General features: G+C 44.0%; 1 protein-coding gene across 31 annotated transcripts in view; it reads right to left on the bottom strand.

Moving 5' to 3' along the window:
* The window catches only part of CLASP2 (cytoplasmic linker associated protein 2), a 125,093-nt gene that overhangs the window by 47,455 nt on the left and 61,052 nt on the right, over positions 1–16,586 (bottom strand). For 27 of the 31 annotated variants that reach the window (XM_082192716.1, XM_082192745.1, XM_082192738.1 and 24 more), the window contains 10 exons: positions 16,394–16,486; positions 16,120–16,265; positions 10,863–10,998; positions 9,930–10,000; positions 8,296–8,355; positions 7,077–7,154; positions 6,620–6,787; positions 5,034–5,089; positions 4,417–4,587; positions 2,030–2,053 (listed from right to left, as the gene is read on the bottom strand). In XM_082192716.1, the coding sequence (XP_082048842.1) occupies positions 2,030–2,053; positions 4,417–4,587; positions 5,034–5,089; positions 6,620–6,787; positions 7,077–7,154; positions 8,296–8,355; positions 9,930–10,000; positions 10,863–10,998; positions 16,120–16,265; positions 16,394–16,486 (1,003 nt within the window). The remainder of the gene's footprint in view (positions 1–2,029; positions 2,054–4,416; positions 4,588–5,033; positions 5,090–6,619; positions 6,788–7,076; positions 7,155–8,295; positions 8,356–9,929; positions 10,001–10,862; positions 10,999–16,119; positions 16,266–16,393; positions 16,487–16,586) is intronic. The other 4 variants (XM_082192742.1, XM_082192717.1, XM_082192728.1 and 1 more) reach the window with 1 other exon arrangement.

Genomic DNA, 16,586 nt, shown 5'->3' with positions numbered 1-16,586 from the left:
TTCCAAGCAGATTTTTTTGTATTTGGTAAGCAATCACTCTTTGGCTTCGTAAATGTGTATATATTAAAAAGTGTATTATATGAGATTAAATTCTAGTCCATTAAATATTTTTTGATTAGAAGCTACATTCTTTGTCTGATGAAAAGTTCTGTATTGCACCTATCCACCCCCAGTTATAACTGCTAAAATTACTTTTTGACATAGCTGTACAAACAGATCTGGCACAATGTGCAGAAACAGGTAAACTTTCAGAAACATTCACACAACTAAATCCAAAACAAGATTCAAAACTAGCTTTCCTTTAGTAGGCAGTCTTGAAAGCCATGAACATCAAATTAGAGCAATATTTTAAAACTAAGGGCATTCTGAACAGTCTAATCTTATGAAATCCAGCATAGAGACTGATATCCAACGAAGTCATGCTTAGAACAGAGCCAATGAAATTACTGGACTTAAATACAGTACTTAAGTCCATTGATTTCAGTGAGTCTTCTCCCATGACTTGGCTGAATTGCACCCAAATAAATTAATTGTGGCTGAATCAGAAAGGGGTAGTTCAAAGGGGCCTGATCAAGGTATGATGCAAACATTATTGAATTAAGCTGCAAAGTACTCTCTTTCTGGAACCACTGTCCAACAAGAGGATACAGAGGCATTAAGAATGACAAATGTGGGAAATGATATACAGTCGTACCTTGGAAGTCAAACAACTTAGTTCCTGAACATCGCAAACCCAGAAGTGACCGCTCCAGTTTGCGAACTATTTTTGGAAGCTGACTATCCAACGGGGCTTCCGATTGGTTGCAGGAGCTTCCTTCAGCCAATCGGAAGCCGTGATTTGGTTTTCGAACGTTTTGGAAGTCGAATGGACTTCCGGAATGGATTCCGTTCAACTTCCAAGGTACAACTGTATAATGAATTGAAAAAGATTTTCAGAATAACATTTGTTTAAAAAAACACCAGAATTTTTCATTTTGGGAATTATAGGGGGGAAACGAGTTAGACTCTGTAGATTTTTTTTCATGTGTGAGACTACAGTGGCAAGAATGTTATTTGCCCAAAAATGGAAAGAAGAAAAAGTCCTGACAAAACAAGAATGGATACAGAAACATATGGAATATGCAGAAATGGCAAAATTTATCGAAAAAATAAGAAATCAAGATAACAAACTTTTTATAAAAGAATGGAAATGGTTTATTGAATATTTACAAAGAAACTGTAAACAGATAAGAACACTGACAGGATTATTGCAATAACCTGCAGTTTTATAAGAGTATATATTTAAAATAGATGAATAAATGAATATGTTTAGTTAATTTGGAATATGAAGGAAAAATAAATTGAAGGAACGGCAGAAAAAGGGGGAAGGAAGAACATTTTGAAATGTTAAAATGACTGTAAAACTACTGAAATGTATATAACTGAAAATCATAAATAATATTTTTATTTTTAAAAAAGAATGTCAAATGTGCCAGCACTGTGTGTGCCACTGAGACTGAGATACTATTGGCTTGGCTCCAGTTACATTACTGCTACTCTAAGACCAATTCCAGAAGATATGAAAGCTTCAGAAGTGGTTTCTAATGGAGCCCAACAAGCTGCTGAAATGGAACACACAATTCTAGTGAGCATAATCAAACTACTGAGTTCCCTAAATTTGCAACCCAGAAATGCAAAATAACCAAGACCGTCTGTTACAGAAAGCAAAATATTAACACAACAAAAATTTAACTGTACTGCTCCTACTGATGACTGTCTAGAAAATGAAGATTCATTGTTAATTTGAATGTCAGTAGCTAAAGTATTAAGAGAAGGTAGTTCAAAAACTGATCAGCCATATAGATACATATAATAGCAATGTTGTATTAGAAGTTGACAAACATAATTCAAACCTTGAGATTAATGTGCAATGTGTTAGTGAACAAATAACATTAGTCACCAATGAAATTAGTGTGCAAACATCTACTGTATTGTATGAACAGATTTCACAAGATTAATAGTCTAGAAATCAGACAAAACAGGGTCTTACCATCCATCTTGTCAGAAGTATCCTCTTTGTTGGAAGAGCAGGCAAAGAAACAGGGAAAACTTAGTGTGTTAGATAAACCGTGTTGACAAGAGAGCCAAAGAACATTCAGTAAGGAAACGAGAAAGTTTACAGACACTTGCATCTTTGTTAAACCCGAGAGCTATTTTTGAGGGCTTGAGGATGTGGCTGAGTGCTCTTAAACAGGGGCGTCTGCGAGGGCATTTAGTGGGGGAATTTGAGGGGGAAGCCCAGGGTACTGTCTCAAGAGACATGGAGGGTGAGGGAGCTGCCGCAATGACGTGCAACACCTGTACCATGCAAAAGTACATGCGTAGGAAGTGCAAATTGGTTGCCTTTCTGGAAGAGAAGGTATATCAACTCGAGGCCCACAGAGCCTAGGACTTGCCAATCAGAAGGTCTGTGGTTCGAATCCCCGCAACGGGGTGAGCTCCCGTTGCTCGGTCCCAGCTCCTGCCAACCTAGCAGTTCGAAAGCACGTCAAAGTGCAAGTAGATAAATAGGTACCGCTCCGGCAGGAAGGTAAATGGCGTTTCCGTGCGCTGCTCTGGTTCACCAGAAGCGGCTTGGTCATGCTGGCCACATGACCCGGAAGCTGTACACCAGCTCCCTCGGCAATAAAGCGAGATGAGCGCCGCAACCCCAGAGTTGGTCACGACTGGACCTAATGGTCAGGCGTCCCTTTACCCTTTAACTTACTAAGTATGTGGTGGGGTTTCTACCTACGCTTGTCTCTTAAGTAATCTTTAAGGCAAGAAGAATCAGAGCAACATTCCTCCGGACCCAGGAGTGATTACTCCAATCTTTTTTTTTCCTGGCTAGATGTCAAGCTTGGGAAAGAGCAAGTTCCACCTAAGAAGCAATTTGGGTGCCAGTCAGGATCAGATGAGTGGCAAACTAACAAAGCTGCATTATAACAAGTATCAGCAAGACCCGGTATCATTTTCCTTCCCTTTCACTTGCATAAAATTGGGAATATTTAAACTTAAGTGTACATGATGCCACAGCTTTGCCAGTGCAATACAAAAAATGTATAGTCCTCCAACTAAATATTTTCAACACAAAGCTGCTATTGGAGTGCACTTCCTCTACTTGGTAAAGCAAGAGGACCTTCCTTGTTAAACAACACAAATTATTCTGAATTTTAAGTTTTTCCACACATTAATATCTCATCTACCGTGCCTCTTTACTTATGTCTACCAACATTGGTACAATCAGAATTGTTGAGAATTTGAAATATGTTCTTATGCAAAAGATTTAACACCAACTTCCTGTATCATAGCAAAGGAGAAGGCAAATCAGGGGAGACCTCTTTTATTCCTGCTGCAGCCTGAAGCACCGCCACCATGCATGTTAGCCCATCCTTGCTTAACACCCAAAGTGTCCCTAATCATTAGGCATCACCCAAACTAGGGGGAGTGATGATTCTAGCAAACAACACTGAACATGGCTGATGGGACCAATGCCAGCAGAACATTCAAAATCACACTAGCTCTTTCTTAAAATAGCTCTATAAAATACACATTAGCTAGCCATACAAAACCTCTCAGCACACATTAGGTACAACAGCATCCTTGCAAAAGGATGGTGTTAGTAACACAATGAAGAAACAAACTACAACCAAGACACCAACAGTTCATCTCTCTGTTGCAGGAAACCAAAGCTGATACTGATCCTAAGCAGTGTTAGATATGAAAGCTAGGAGCTAAATGGCACCTTAAACCTGGGTTATGGGTGCAACAACAGAATGTCTAGGCACACTTCTTTATAATAAGAATACAAAGCTGAAAATGAATGAACTGCAGCTAAAATATTAGGTTCATTTTTCACATGGTCTAGTCCTTCCCCTGCCCACTCCCCTAATATTCTCCAGTCTTCAGAGAGTGGCTGGAAGTGGGGAGGCAGAAAAAGGTCCTCCTTTCCTTCCACTCTGTAGTTTTAATCTGAAATCTTAGGCGCAGTACTGCACCCAGAGCTCAGAAACAGCTCACACTAATGAAATTCTCTGTCGCAAAATGTACCTAGAACAATGTGAGTTTCAAGCACTGATCCTAAGCATGTTTACTCTCAGTAAGTCCTAACCAAGTCCATTCACAATTGCTCCTCAGAAAATAATCTTAGGATTGAAGTTTAAGTACTCTCGATGCTAGAATGACCTTTTCACCAGTACCCCCCAAACAAACCACAGAGAAGTGAACACAAAGATGATTTAATTGAACCCCTAATAACCAACTTGGCAATAACAGCATTCGGTTTACAAAGCTGGGTGTCTCAGAAACATCACTGCAAAGGCACACACACAAAATGTATTTAAATTCACAGAGAAATCCAATAAGCAGCTTATTAGATCATTAAACAGATTCCCTCACCTAGTGAAGCATATGATCCTGGAGGTAGACCAGCGGCTGCTAAACGGCCAGCTCCCGTTGGCTGACCAGCAACATGACGTGCCTTCGCTCCGGCGGCAGCATTGACATCTATGTCGCTGCGAGATCTCTGTAGCATTCCTGGGCTTGGAACAGACTTGGTAGTTCCTGCAACTGGGATTGAAGGTAATGAAATTGCATATATCATGCATCCCTTCTTATTAAGCATACAGTTGTTCTTGCTCAATAAATTAATTGTGCACCGTCTTTTAAAAAGATGCTACTTCTAGAACTTCCAAAGAGAGTTTTAGTCTAGTACAGGCATGTCCAAAATCTGTTTCAGGGGCCTAATCCGGCCCGCTGCTTGGTTTAATCTGGCCCCTGTGGCAGTGTATTTCCTGGGGTAAAATCCTAACCCCCCCCCCGCAACAACTTCAATCCTAAAAACAGCTCAACAACTTGGGGGTAAAATCATTAAAAAAACTCAACAACTTCAATCCTAAAAAAAAAGGTTGGCTCTTTGGTCGGCCCTCACGGCCCTTCACTTCATCAAATCTGGCCCTCTTTGAAAAAAAGTTTGGACGCCACTGGTCTAGTACATTTAGTACACAAAGAATTACCTCTGCCAGCCATAGTTGTTGAACCGGATGTGGACCATTTTGATGCGAAGGGACGACTGAAACAAAGGCAACAGTTTTAGTACGGCATGTTATTAAACATTTTACAACACACCGAAGTATTCTTTCCCCTTCTTCATTCTGCATGAATGAATATGTCTAGTGAATATGCAAATCCATTTTACTTGGTAACATCATCCTGCTATGGACCAGATAAGGCCTTTTTAAAGGTCTTAAAGAAGCCCATACATTTTATTGAGAACTTTAAACAAGCATTATTATATTTTTATACAAAGCTGTTAAGCTGCATATAAAAGGTGCAACTGGGTACTTTGAATACTTATGAAGAGTTCCTTTGGGTGCATGTAGACTACATCAGGTGGGGCTTGAGCTCCACCAAGTGGTAACAGGCAGATTTTGCTGTGATGGCTTGCACCTGCAATACAAGATTGTGCCCTTCAGACTGGCGTTACCCCCAGTGTGTTCACCTCCATCTACAGCAGATACTGTATCTACACTTATTCAGGTGATCTTCTGCTCAGATTTCTGGCACAAGAAGACCTCCAAATCACACCAGCCTCCCTGAAAGATCTGTGGTTCTTGATCAATACCAACAAGAGAAGCCCTGGTAGACTTTGTTGCAGGAAACAAGGCCTTGTCTTCTGTGGGTGGGCATCACCAGTGTTAAATGGGAATGTGGAGGTAGTCCTCCACCAGATTTACCGATGACAAGCTTGACTTGCTCTTCTACAAGGTTGGTTATTTTTCTCTTTAACAATACTTTCCACCAGTTTTCCTGGGACAGATTTTAAGCTGACTGACTTATAATTAGAAGGTGCCCCGGATCCCTTTTTAAAAATCGGGTGTTGCATTGGATAATATCCAGTTCTCAGACGATCAGCAATTTCACATTTGAATTATTTGGAAAACTCGCAGGTGATTGCCATCCGACTCCCAACGGTTTGTCAGTTTTTGTCTATTAGGCCCAGAATTTCATCTCTCATCACCACTCTTTGGCCTAAGTTCCTCATTCCCTCCTTACAAAAGTTAGCTGAGGCACTGGAAACTGCGCTTTATCTTTCACTATGAAGATGGAAGTAATTCATTCAGCTTCTCCATCTCCTTATCTTCCTTTACCACATCTTTGAGTCCTCTGTAACCAAGGCTGAGATTTCTGCCTTGCAACAGTTGGATTTTCTGCTAATTCTCAAATTCCTGTGGAGAAGCACTGTGTTTTTGTCAAGGCTCGAGAAGCAGGATCCATCTCCTGCCAAATTAGGACTGTTGAAGCAAGCGAAATACTAGAAAGGCTCTGTGACTCGACTAGAGCTTTAGAATGTTCAAAATTTGAAAACAGCAAATTCAGACGTGTTCAAGTCCTATCTGATGTAGTCTTACCTGCACAGACTGTAGAGTTGCACTCAAAGGGGCGTCCCATTGAAAATAATACAAAGCGGATCCATTTGCATTCAAGTGTGCATATTATTTATGCCTGTGAGTCCTGACTCGGCAAATGTATGGGGTATGCTTTTGCACACAGATCTTATCTGGATTATTGTGAAGTTATTTTATGCTAAAATGACCCTTACTTGAGGCTTTCCTGTGAGCTGGAGGACGACCTGTCAGACTGTGGAAGTGATGCAATACTACCCGAATTCTTTAAGTATGTATGCAGGCTTCTTTGATAGGATGGCTCAAGGTTATTATACAACACCTCTGCTTCACCTGGAAAATGATTTCTTAGACCTAGGTAAGTCCTGCAAACAAATCACACAATATTTATTACAGGGGCATTGGATAGCTAAGTATTAAAAAAAGAAATATACAAGCAATAATCCATCAACACCAATGAAGAATAAACTAGGAAATTTCTGATATTAAAATTTAATTGAGTAAAGTTTCACCATTCATCCCAAACCTATGTTGTCCAAGCACATATAGAATACAGAAATACTGTTGCTCCTTTAGATATAAATGAAATTCTTCCTCTTAGAAAGGCATCAATACTTTCTAGAGTAAAATATTTAAATGATCCCTGACTCTTACTTTCTTGCCTCCACTCTTGCTTCAGCATCAGCATCATGAATACCCTTTTTGATAGTTTCAACCAAGACTGCTGCATGCCTGAAAAAGAAAATCCAAGTCCAGCATTATATATAAAATACGCATATTGTTTTGTGAATAAGTTTAACTAAATGCTTCCCCTCGCCCAAATTCTATGTTAGTTCTTCTGTGAGGGCAATTTCCATAGCACCCATGAACCACCTTTCAAAAAACAACAAAGCACCGCATCAAGATTATAAAGTGGCCAAACAAATGGGAAGTAACCAGAATCTGCTTCTATGGTAAAGGAAGATACAACAAATCCTTTAGCACGATGTACAGAGGAGCTACTAATAACTACAGTGACACTAGTTTTTGCTGCAACGAAACCACTGAATATGGTAACCTTGTTACAATAAGAAAAATGCTAGTATTAGCAACTTTCATACATAACAGAAATAAAAATTTTTGCTTCTGTGCAGAGAACAGCACTTAACATTGTAACTGGAACTAGAAATATTGATTAGAATGGGTCACATACCTCCCCATGCTTGCTTTTGAGGAAATCTGCACCAAATTATCTATCTCTGTGCTATCTACTAAGACTGAGAAATTGCTATTTGAAATACTTCACTTAAGAGTCCATTTGTACAGACAACGGCCCAATTTGCACATAACACTAAGCCACAATATGTTTAGCCAAAATGAGGCTGGTTTGAAAGACTGAACTCTGACCAGCAGACTAACTGTGGAATGTTTTCTGGCAACACCCCACAAAGCAGAGCCATGATTAGTTGCTGACTTACAGACTGCAGCTTTAAAACTATAGTGTGTTTTATATCTCAGTTCAACCATGGCTTGTTAGAATGTCCCAACCAAGATGATCTCCAGGCTATATAGGAACAAGGTAAGAGTAGCTAGAAAACAAACCTAGTTTTGGAGAATCAAGCCAAGGTTTGCTTGCACATCTATGGGATGTCTCGCTGTTTGTTGTTCAAAAAACAGTTTGATCTAAAACTACTTAGTCTAAACTTTGAATGCTAGCCTCACTAACAACAACAACAAAACAGAATTGCCTCTCTAAATAAGTCAACATTATCTTATCTTCTAGTTTTTTTAAAAAAGGGTCTGAAACAGCAAATAGATCCAATTGTTAGGAGAATTTAACTATGTTTATACTTGTAATATTAAAGCAGAGGTTCATGTCAGCTATAAATCGTACCTTTCCAAGGAATGCGTTTGCCACTCTTGTAACAACAGGTCTAGAAATTCAAAAGAGCGTCTGAAAAAGACAAGGACTAAAGTCAGGGTTTGATTATTGCTGAGTCTAGGAATCTGAAGCTCCTATCAAGATGGTATGCATAGGAGAGTATTCAGAGCATATGCGTTGAAATTAATGGACTTAACTTAAGCCATGTCTACTGATTTCAATGGGTCACCTCTGAATAAAACTGTATTGAACAGCACCCACGCATTCACATAACAAAAACTGTCATAGAGATATCAAAATTTTCAAAAGGAAGGGGGTCCATGACTTGGCTTTTGAAAAGCTGTCTACAGTACTTAGCTAATCGGGAACCACTGTCTTAAGCAGCACTAAAACCACAGAGTATTAATCCCCAGTCCACATATATTTAATATGTCTCACAAAGCGCAATGTTTTTATTCATGAGTACTGAAAAAGGACTCATCCCACTGAATCCTATTGCGTATCAAAGGGGAAGTCTGTATTACTCTTTTGTCCTGTGATGTAGCTCTACTGCCTGCCCTAATAGGCTGGCTATTCCATGACATTTACCATCATTAGGAAGAATTCTTCTTGGCAAGCATCACCACACTGTGCACATTCAGTCTAATTTTACTACTACTGGCTGCTGTTTTGATACTTTCCCTCTGCCTTTTTGGTACACTTGTTAATCCTAAATAAAAACATATACTCTGCTAACTTCAAGAATGCAACTACGTGTGAGAACAGGACTTTTTTGAAATGCTGAATGCAATTAAAGATGATGTGTTCTACATCCACTCATCAAAAATGCAACCCAGACCCACTTGTAAATATATGACAAGTTTGTTCTGGTCTTTGATTTGACTTTCCTTCATCTTATCTTCAAATTTATATCATCTTAGCAACATAAAGCAATAGAACCAGGAACACACAAACACCAAGCAAATAAAAATAAAAGACTTCATGCTGCAAATGGAGCTCTTATTGATTGATTGAATTTATATACTGCCCTATACCCGGAGGTCTCAGGGCGGTTTGCAAAACAAAAACAAAATATAAAACCACAAAATATAATCAAAATAAAAAGAACAACCCAAAAGCTGCTGCCCCCCAAAAACCCCACATTGTAAAAGGGTATAGGATGTCAACCAAATTAACAAACGGCCTGGTTAAAAAGGAACGTTTTTGCCTGGCACCTAAAGGTGTATAATGAAGGTGCCAGGCGAACTTCCCTGGGGAGAGCATTCCACAGACGAGGAGCCACTGCAGAGAAGGCCCCGTTCTCATGTTGACACCCTCCGGACCTCTCAAGGAGGAGGCACACGAAGAAGGGTCTCAGAAGATGATCTCAGGGTCCAGATGGGTTCATATTTAACATTTTAAGTTTCACAATGAATCCTATACATGTTGAAGTGCCGCTGAGCCTAATGGAACGTACAACCAGGTAAGTGTGTAGAGAACTTCCGCCTTTATTGCGGGATTGTGACACTGCACAATAAGGTTTACACTACATATCAGAGTTACAGCAGACCCTAACTCCTGAAGATGAATCCCATTCATTTCCTAAAACCCTTTATTGAAATCAAGGAACATTATACTCATAAAGCTTGCTATTGATAAAAGCTCACCTCCTGACTGCAACAGATTTTGAGGTACAGTTGCTGGTTATTAAAGGTATGAGTCTGGGCACATGGGTATGCTGAAAAGAGAGTGAAAAAAAGCTATCACAAGGCATTCAATACTACTACTACTACTACTACTACTACTAATAATAATAATAATAATAATAAATGAATAAACTCATTATAAATTTTATGTAGCATTAGATTCATAAGGTTGCAGTTCTATAGCATTTATCATTTTTGACACAAAGGTGCCTTTAAGCATAGGGCTCACAATTTTATTTAACTCAAAATTGAGCACAAAAATTAAGATAGAAACCCAGATGGTGGAATGCTGAAAAAAGTTTTAGGCTACATAATAGCTTCATCTTTTCTATCTCATATCCAATATGTAAATAAGGAACTAAAATTTCTGGAAAATATACAGTATGATGATATGATATAAAGAGGCCTCTGGCTGCCACAAATACTTCACATAAGGTAGCTTATTAGTTCACATAGGAAGAAGTACGTACTTATAGCCTTACTTGCCCATTGTTAATACAGTGGTGCCCCGCAAGACGAATGCCTCGCAAGACGAAAAACTCGCTAGACGAAAGGGTTTTGCGGTTTTTGAGCTGCTTCGCAAGACGAATTTCCCTATGGGCTTGCTTCGCAAGACGAAAACGTCTTGCAAGTTTGTTTCCTTTTTCTTAACACCGTTAATACAGTTGCGCCTTGACTTCGAGGAGCAACTCATAGAACGCAGTGTGGTAGCCTTTTTGAGGTTTTGGGTGATTTTTGAAGCTTCTCCAAAACTTTTCCGACACCGTGCTTCGCAAGACAAAAAGTTCGCTAGACGAAAAAACTCGCGGAACGAATTAATTTCGTCTTGCGAGGCACCACTGTATATGTTAATATGCCCAATTCAGAAGTGGACTTACATTGGAGCATACTTACACGAATGATAAATCTAATGGCTGCACACCCAGAAGTAGCCATAACTTTGGCGCTATTAGGAACCAGATTAAACAGAGTAGGCACAATGGATTCTGCGCCATGATCAAACTTGTTTCCCAGAACTGTTGAAAGATGGCTGGAAGGAATAGAGTAAAATTGGTTATCAAAACTAATTCAGCACTGATGACAGGAACTATAATTACTCTTTGTAAATAATAAAAACACCTTTTCCCAACATGTTCCCAGCTTTGCATGTTACATTTAACATAGCCCATAAACATGCTTGGCTGGACCAGAACTTCAGTTTAAACCAGCTTTCAATTTCTAATGTCAATCAGCCAGATAGTCCTCCAATTGTCTTCCACAAATGTTTTTGAAGATGAAACACCCAGCTCCCTATGGCAAATCTGAAAACACAAACCACACTCCTAGATAGGAAAGCCATTTGTCTTGTGATTCATTTGAACCAGCTGACTAATTGGATAGTTCATTATGCACCTCACCAAGGCAGACCAATAAATGTACATGGGAACTACTGTCACAGTCAAGCACTATCATTTCTCCCAGCTAATCGTGCATAAGGATAAAAGTATCTTCAGCAGATGGCAATTATACAAGTGTCTTGTCCTTTCACTTCATTTAAGGGATGCAATGAAAATCAGAAGAATAGTTATAATATAATAGCCTATTACAGGAAGCTATCATTTCCCCGCCACAACACACACATTTTCCTGGAACCCAGCCCCATGTAAAGCACTGCATTTATCCCAGTGGAGAGGAATCTCTGGCCTGCGGTTGTTAGGCCAACCAGGCTTCCCCATTTGGCCTGCGAGGCCGGCTCAGCCAAACCACACCTGCCTTTGCAGCCACTGAGTGCTGTCTGAATTCAGTGCCTTACCCTGTTCCACTGCTTTCAGCAGCCACTGGATTCACTCAGTAACTCCCAATCTTGCCCAAGTATATCTGGCCCCTTCCAAAACAGTGAGGTGGAAAAATTCAAAAGGAAGAATTGGGCTTGAATTCGAACTGGGCTCAAAAGGAAGAACTGGGAGCAAAGTGTGTCCCTGATTCAACCACCTGTCATATAACACCAGGGAATCGATAGAATCCTCCTCCCATCTCGATCAAAATGTCCTGCAGAAGGTTGGCTACTTTTGGATCTGGTCCTCCCACTGGATCCAGTTCCCCACCCGATTTAGTCATATGAAATTTTCCTCACTCTTTTTTATCCGTTAAAAAACCCTAGGACTAATATGGATGTACTATAGAACCATACTTTGGTCATCCGGCTGCAGGATCCTGCACAATATCCTCTCCCAAATGAAGGAAGGAATTGCCTGCAATTCTAAAGTCTACTCCAGCTCCTTTAACCACAATTCTAGGGGATCTATCACCCTCCAAGAACCAGATCCTACAGACATGTTAATATTCCTCATGCAGATTTATGTATCCATTCAGGTGCTTTTAAGAACAAAGCATGAGTACAGTTCATACAAAGAGGCTACTTGTTTGCAAACTGTTGTCTTATCTAGATGGTAGTAAGTAAACTTTAAATACTTTAGGTAACAGTGGGGGGTGCCACGGCAGCCACAAATTATGCAATTTGTACTTAGGTATTTGACCATCAATGGTCTGTAAGAGGCCACAGAAAGCCCACAAAAACTCCTCCTCCTTCTCACTACCACCATGCATGCCTACTTTTATTTCTGTGCTCACCGTGTGTGTGTGTGTGTGTGTGTGTGTGTGTGTATGTAGAGAGAGAGAGAGAGAGAGAGAGAGAGAGAGAGAGAGAGAGAGTGTTTGACTGTAGTAGTGGAACCTCTAACTGGTTTACAAGAAATAATGACTACCATGCTTCTTTATAATAATGTGAATGCTCACATGCTTGCAGTCACTAAGCACAACTGATACATGAGATGTAGCCCGGAGGGTCTTGCTGGAGGGTGGGCTCACAGCAACGACATTTGTATTACTTTTAGAAATCTCTTTAAATAATGAGCTTCTCTTACTTCCCACAATGCTTTTGCCACAAGAGTCGCAAACATAAAACTGAAAGTGTGATTGATGTGAACGTATCGAATGCTTTAAAATAGAAAGCAAATCAAGTCTTATTATCAGCTCATGATTTGGAACATTTAAGATTAGAAATAGCGGGGTGGCCTGTGTCTGCAGTTATTATCACTGCAGGGCATACCACAAGAATTCTACTTTGGATGATCTAATGCATATTAATATTCTTCAAAATGAATGCCTTTCTGCAGCATTGTTTATGCCTATTTTTAAACATTACAGTGGTACCCCGCAAGACGAATGCCTCGCAAGACGGAAAACCCGCAAGACGAAAGGGTTTTCTGTTTCGGAGGCACTTCGCAAGACGAATTTCCCTATGGGCTTGCTTCGCAAGACGAAAGCCCATAGGGAAATCTCCGGGGACCTGTTTTAAATTGCTGGCGGTCGGGAGCAAAGACTTTCGCCCACAGCCGGCCTTCAGAAGAAGTCCTGGACCTCTTCTGAAGGCCGGCGGGGGGCAAAAGTCTTTGCTCCCCCCGCCTGCCTTCCTGGGACAGCGGAGACTTCTACACTGCCCCGGGCGATCTTAAAATGCTGGCGGGCGGGAGCGAAGCGTTCGCTGCCGACCCCCAGAATTTTAAAATCTCCCCGGGACAGCAGAGAAGTCCCGCCCCGCTCGGGATGGCGGCGCAGAGCTGTCTGCCGTGCCGGGATCAGCGCGGGCTCTGCACGGCCATCGGGAGCCGGGGGAGAAGCACGCCCCGCTCCAGATGGTCGCGCAAAGCTGTCTGCCGTCCGGGGACAGCAGGCACATCTGCGCCGCCATCCCAAGCGGGGCGCTAAGTCCCGCCCCGCTCTGGATGCCAGCGCAGAGCTGTCTGTCGTCCTGGGACTGCAGGCAGATCTGCGCCACCATCCCGAGCGGGGCGCTAAGTCCCGCCCCGCTCGGGATGGCGGCGCAGAGCTGTCTGCCCTGCCGGGACTGCCATCCCGAGCGGGGCAGGAGCCTCCATAGGCGCGCGTCACCTCTCCAGCCGGGGGAGGGTCGCAGGGGGCTGCTTTAGCCCCCCGCGTGCTCTCCCAGCTGGAGAGGTGACCCGCGCCTATGGAGGCTCCTGCCATAGGCGCACGTCACCTCTCCAGCCGGGGGAGGGTCGCAGGGGGCTGCTTTAGCCCCCCGCGTGCTCTCCCAGTTGGAGAGGTGACGCGCGCCTATGGAGGCTCCTGCCATAGGCGCACGTCACCTCTCCAGCCGGGGGAGGGTCGCAGGGGGCTGCTTTAGCCCCCCCCGCGCGCGCTCTCCCAGCTGGAGAGGTGACGCGCGCCTATGGAGGCTCCTGCCATAGGCGCACGTCACCTCTCCAGCCGGGGGAGGGTCGCAGGGGGCTGCTTTAGCCCCCCCCCGCGCGCTCTCCCAGCTGGAGAGGTGACGTGCGCCTATGGAGGCTCCTGCCATAGGCGCACGTCACCTCTCCAGCCGGGGGAGGGTCGCAGGGGGCTGCTTTAGCCCCCCGCGTGCTCTCCCAGCTGGAGAGGTGACGCGCGCCTATGGAGGCTCCTGCCATAGGCGCACGTCACCTCTCCAGCCGGGGGAGGGTCGCAGGGGGCTGCTTTAGCCCCCCCCCCCCGCGCGCTCTCCCAGCTGGAGAGGTGACGTGCGCCTATGGAGGCTCCTGCCATAGGCGCACGTCACCTCTCCAGCCGGGGGAGGGTCGCAGGGGGCTGCTTTAGCCCCCCCCGCGCGCGCTCTCCCAGCTGGAGAGGTGACCCGCGCCTATGGAGGCTCCTGCCATAGGCGCACGTCACCTCTCCAGCCGGGGGAGGGTCGCAGGGGGCTGCTTTAGCCCCCCCCCGCGCGCGCTCTCCCAGCTGGAGAGGTGACGTGCGCCTATGGAGGCTCCTGCCATAGGCGCACGTCACCTCTCCAGCCGGGGGAGGGTCGCAGGGGGCTGCTTTAGCCCCGCGCGCGCTCTCCCAGCTGGAGAGGTGACCCGCGCCTATGGAGGCTCCTGCCATAGGCGCGTGTCACCTCTCCAGCCGGGGGAGGGTCGCAAGGGGCTGGGGGGAGATAGCGATCTCCCTGCAGCCCCTTGCTGCAAAAGACGTCGGGGGAAGCGGGGAAGCGAAGCGCTTTGCTTCCCGCTTCCCCCGGACCTCTTCTGAAGCAAGGGGCTGGGGGGAGATAGCGATCTCCCTGCAGCCCCTTGCTGCAAAAGACGTCGGGGGAAGCGGGGAAGCGAAGCGCTTCGCTTCCCGCTTCCCCCGGACGTCTTTTGCAGCTGTTCCGAAGTGGGGAGGGGGGCGGGGACACCTGCCCCAGCCGCCCCACTTCGGAAAGCTGTTCCGAAGTGGGGAGGGGGGCGGGGACAGCTGCCCCAGCCGCCCCACTTCGGAAAGCTGTTCCGAAGTGGGGCGGGGGGGCGGGGACACCTGCCCCAGCTGCCCCACTTCGGAAAGCTGTTCCTAAGTGGGGCGGGGACACCTGCCCCAGCCGCCCCACTTCGGAAAGCTGTTCCGAAGTGGGGAGGGGGGGCGGGGACACCTTCTGAAGGCGGGCAGGGGGCGAAAGTCTTTGTCCCCCCTGCCTGCCTTCCCAGAGGCTTTTAAATCGCCCCGGACAGCGGAGAAGTCCTCCGCTGTCCGGGGCGATTTTAAAATGCCGCCCGCCAGCATTTTAAGATCGCCCCGGACAGCGGAGAAGTCCTCCGCTGTCCCAGGGTTTTTTTAAAATGCTGGGGGTGGGAAGAAAAGCCCTTGTCCCCCCCCCCCCCAGCCTTCAGAAGAGGTCCGGGGACAGACTGTCCCCGGACCTGGTCTGAAGGCGGTTTCCCTAGGAACGCATTAATTGATTTTCAATGCATTCCTATGGGAAACCGTGCATCACAAGACGAAAAAACCGCAAGACGAAGAGACTTGCGGAACGAATTAATTTCGTCTTGCGAGGCACCACTGTATATCCCTTTAATACAAGCTCTGCTCTAGCAGGAAACTAATAATCTGCAAAATATGAGAACTATCACACCTCCAAAGGAACAAAGGGCATGCAGATGCATAATGCATCCTGCAGTTGTGTTCTAAGCTCTTATTCGTGTTTTACATCAGTTATGTTACTTATCATAATTATACAGATACGTAAAGCAATGCAACATTTCTACTGTATTTTCAATAAGGACTTCACTATTCAACTGATTAAACCACAACCAAGTACTGTAGTTTTGTATTATCAGTTTCCTTGGCAGATACTTACGCTACTGTAATGCATGCTTCTCTAACCACTTGTGATCTGAGGTCTTTAGCTGATAATTTAAATGCTCCATCCAACAGCCGTAAATGCTGGAAAAATCCGTCATACTGAGCAGCTCCAGCAACAAGTAATGATCGGACCTTCTTGAGCTGGGGGTGGGGTGTGGGATAAAGGGGGGAAAGAATTGGTTCATTTCTGATTCCAAACAGATAAATTTGACAATAAGCTACTGTTTGAGTCAAATAAATATGTACAATGTAATATTAAAAAGATATACCGCACTGGCTCGTTGATCCCAATCATGTTTATCATCTGACAAGATTTCTCTGATTTTATTTAACGTTTCTTCGAGTTCACGACTAGAATAAATCTGAAAAGAAAAGATGATGAGACTAAGACTGGGTTTTGCAGAACTCAAGTAATCAAGCCAAGCAGAATTATAGAATGGTGGCAACCCTCTACTCTATGCG

Source organism: Podarcis vaucheri (genome assembly GCF_965113315.1).
Source record: "Podarcis vaucheri genome assembly, chromosome: 12".
In the NCBI taxonomy this organism is placed as follows: Eukaryota; Metazoa; Chordata; class Lepidosauria; order Squamata; family Lacertidae; genus Podarcis; species Podarcis vaucheri.
This window is presented reverse-complemented; position numbering and strand designations above follow the sequence as displayed.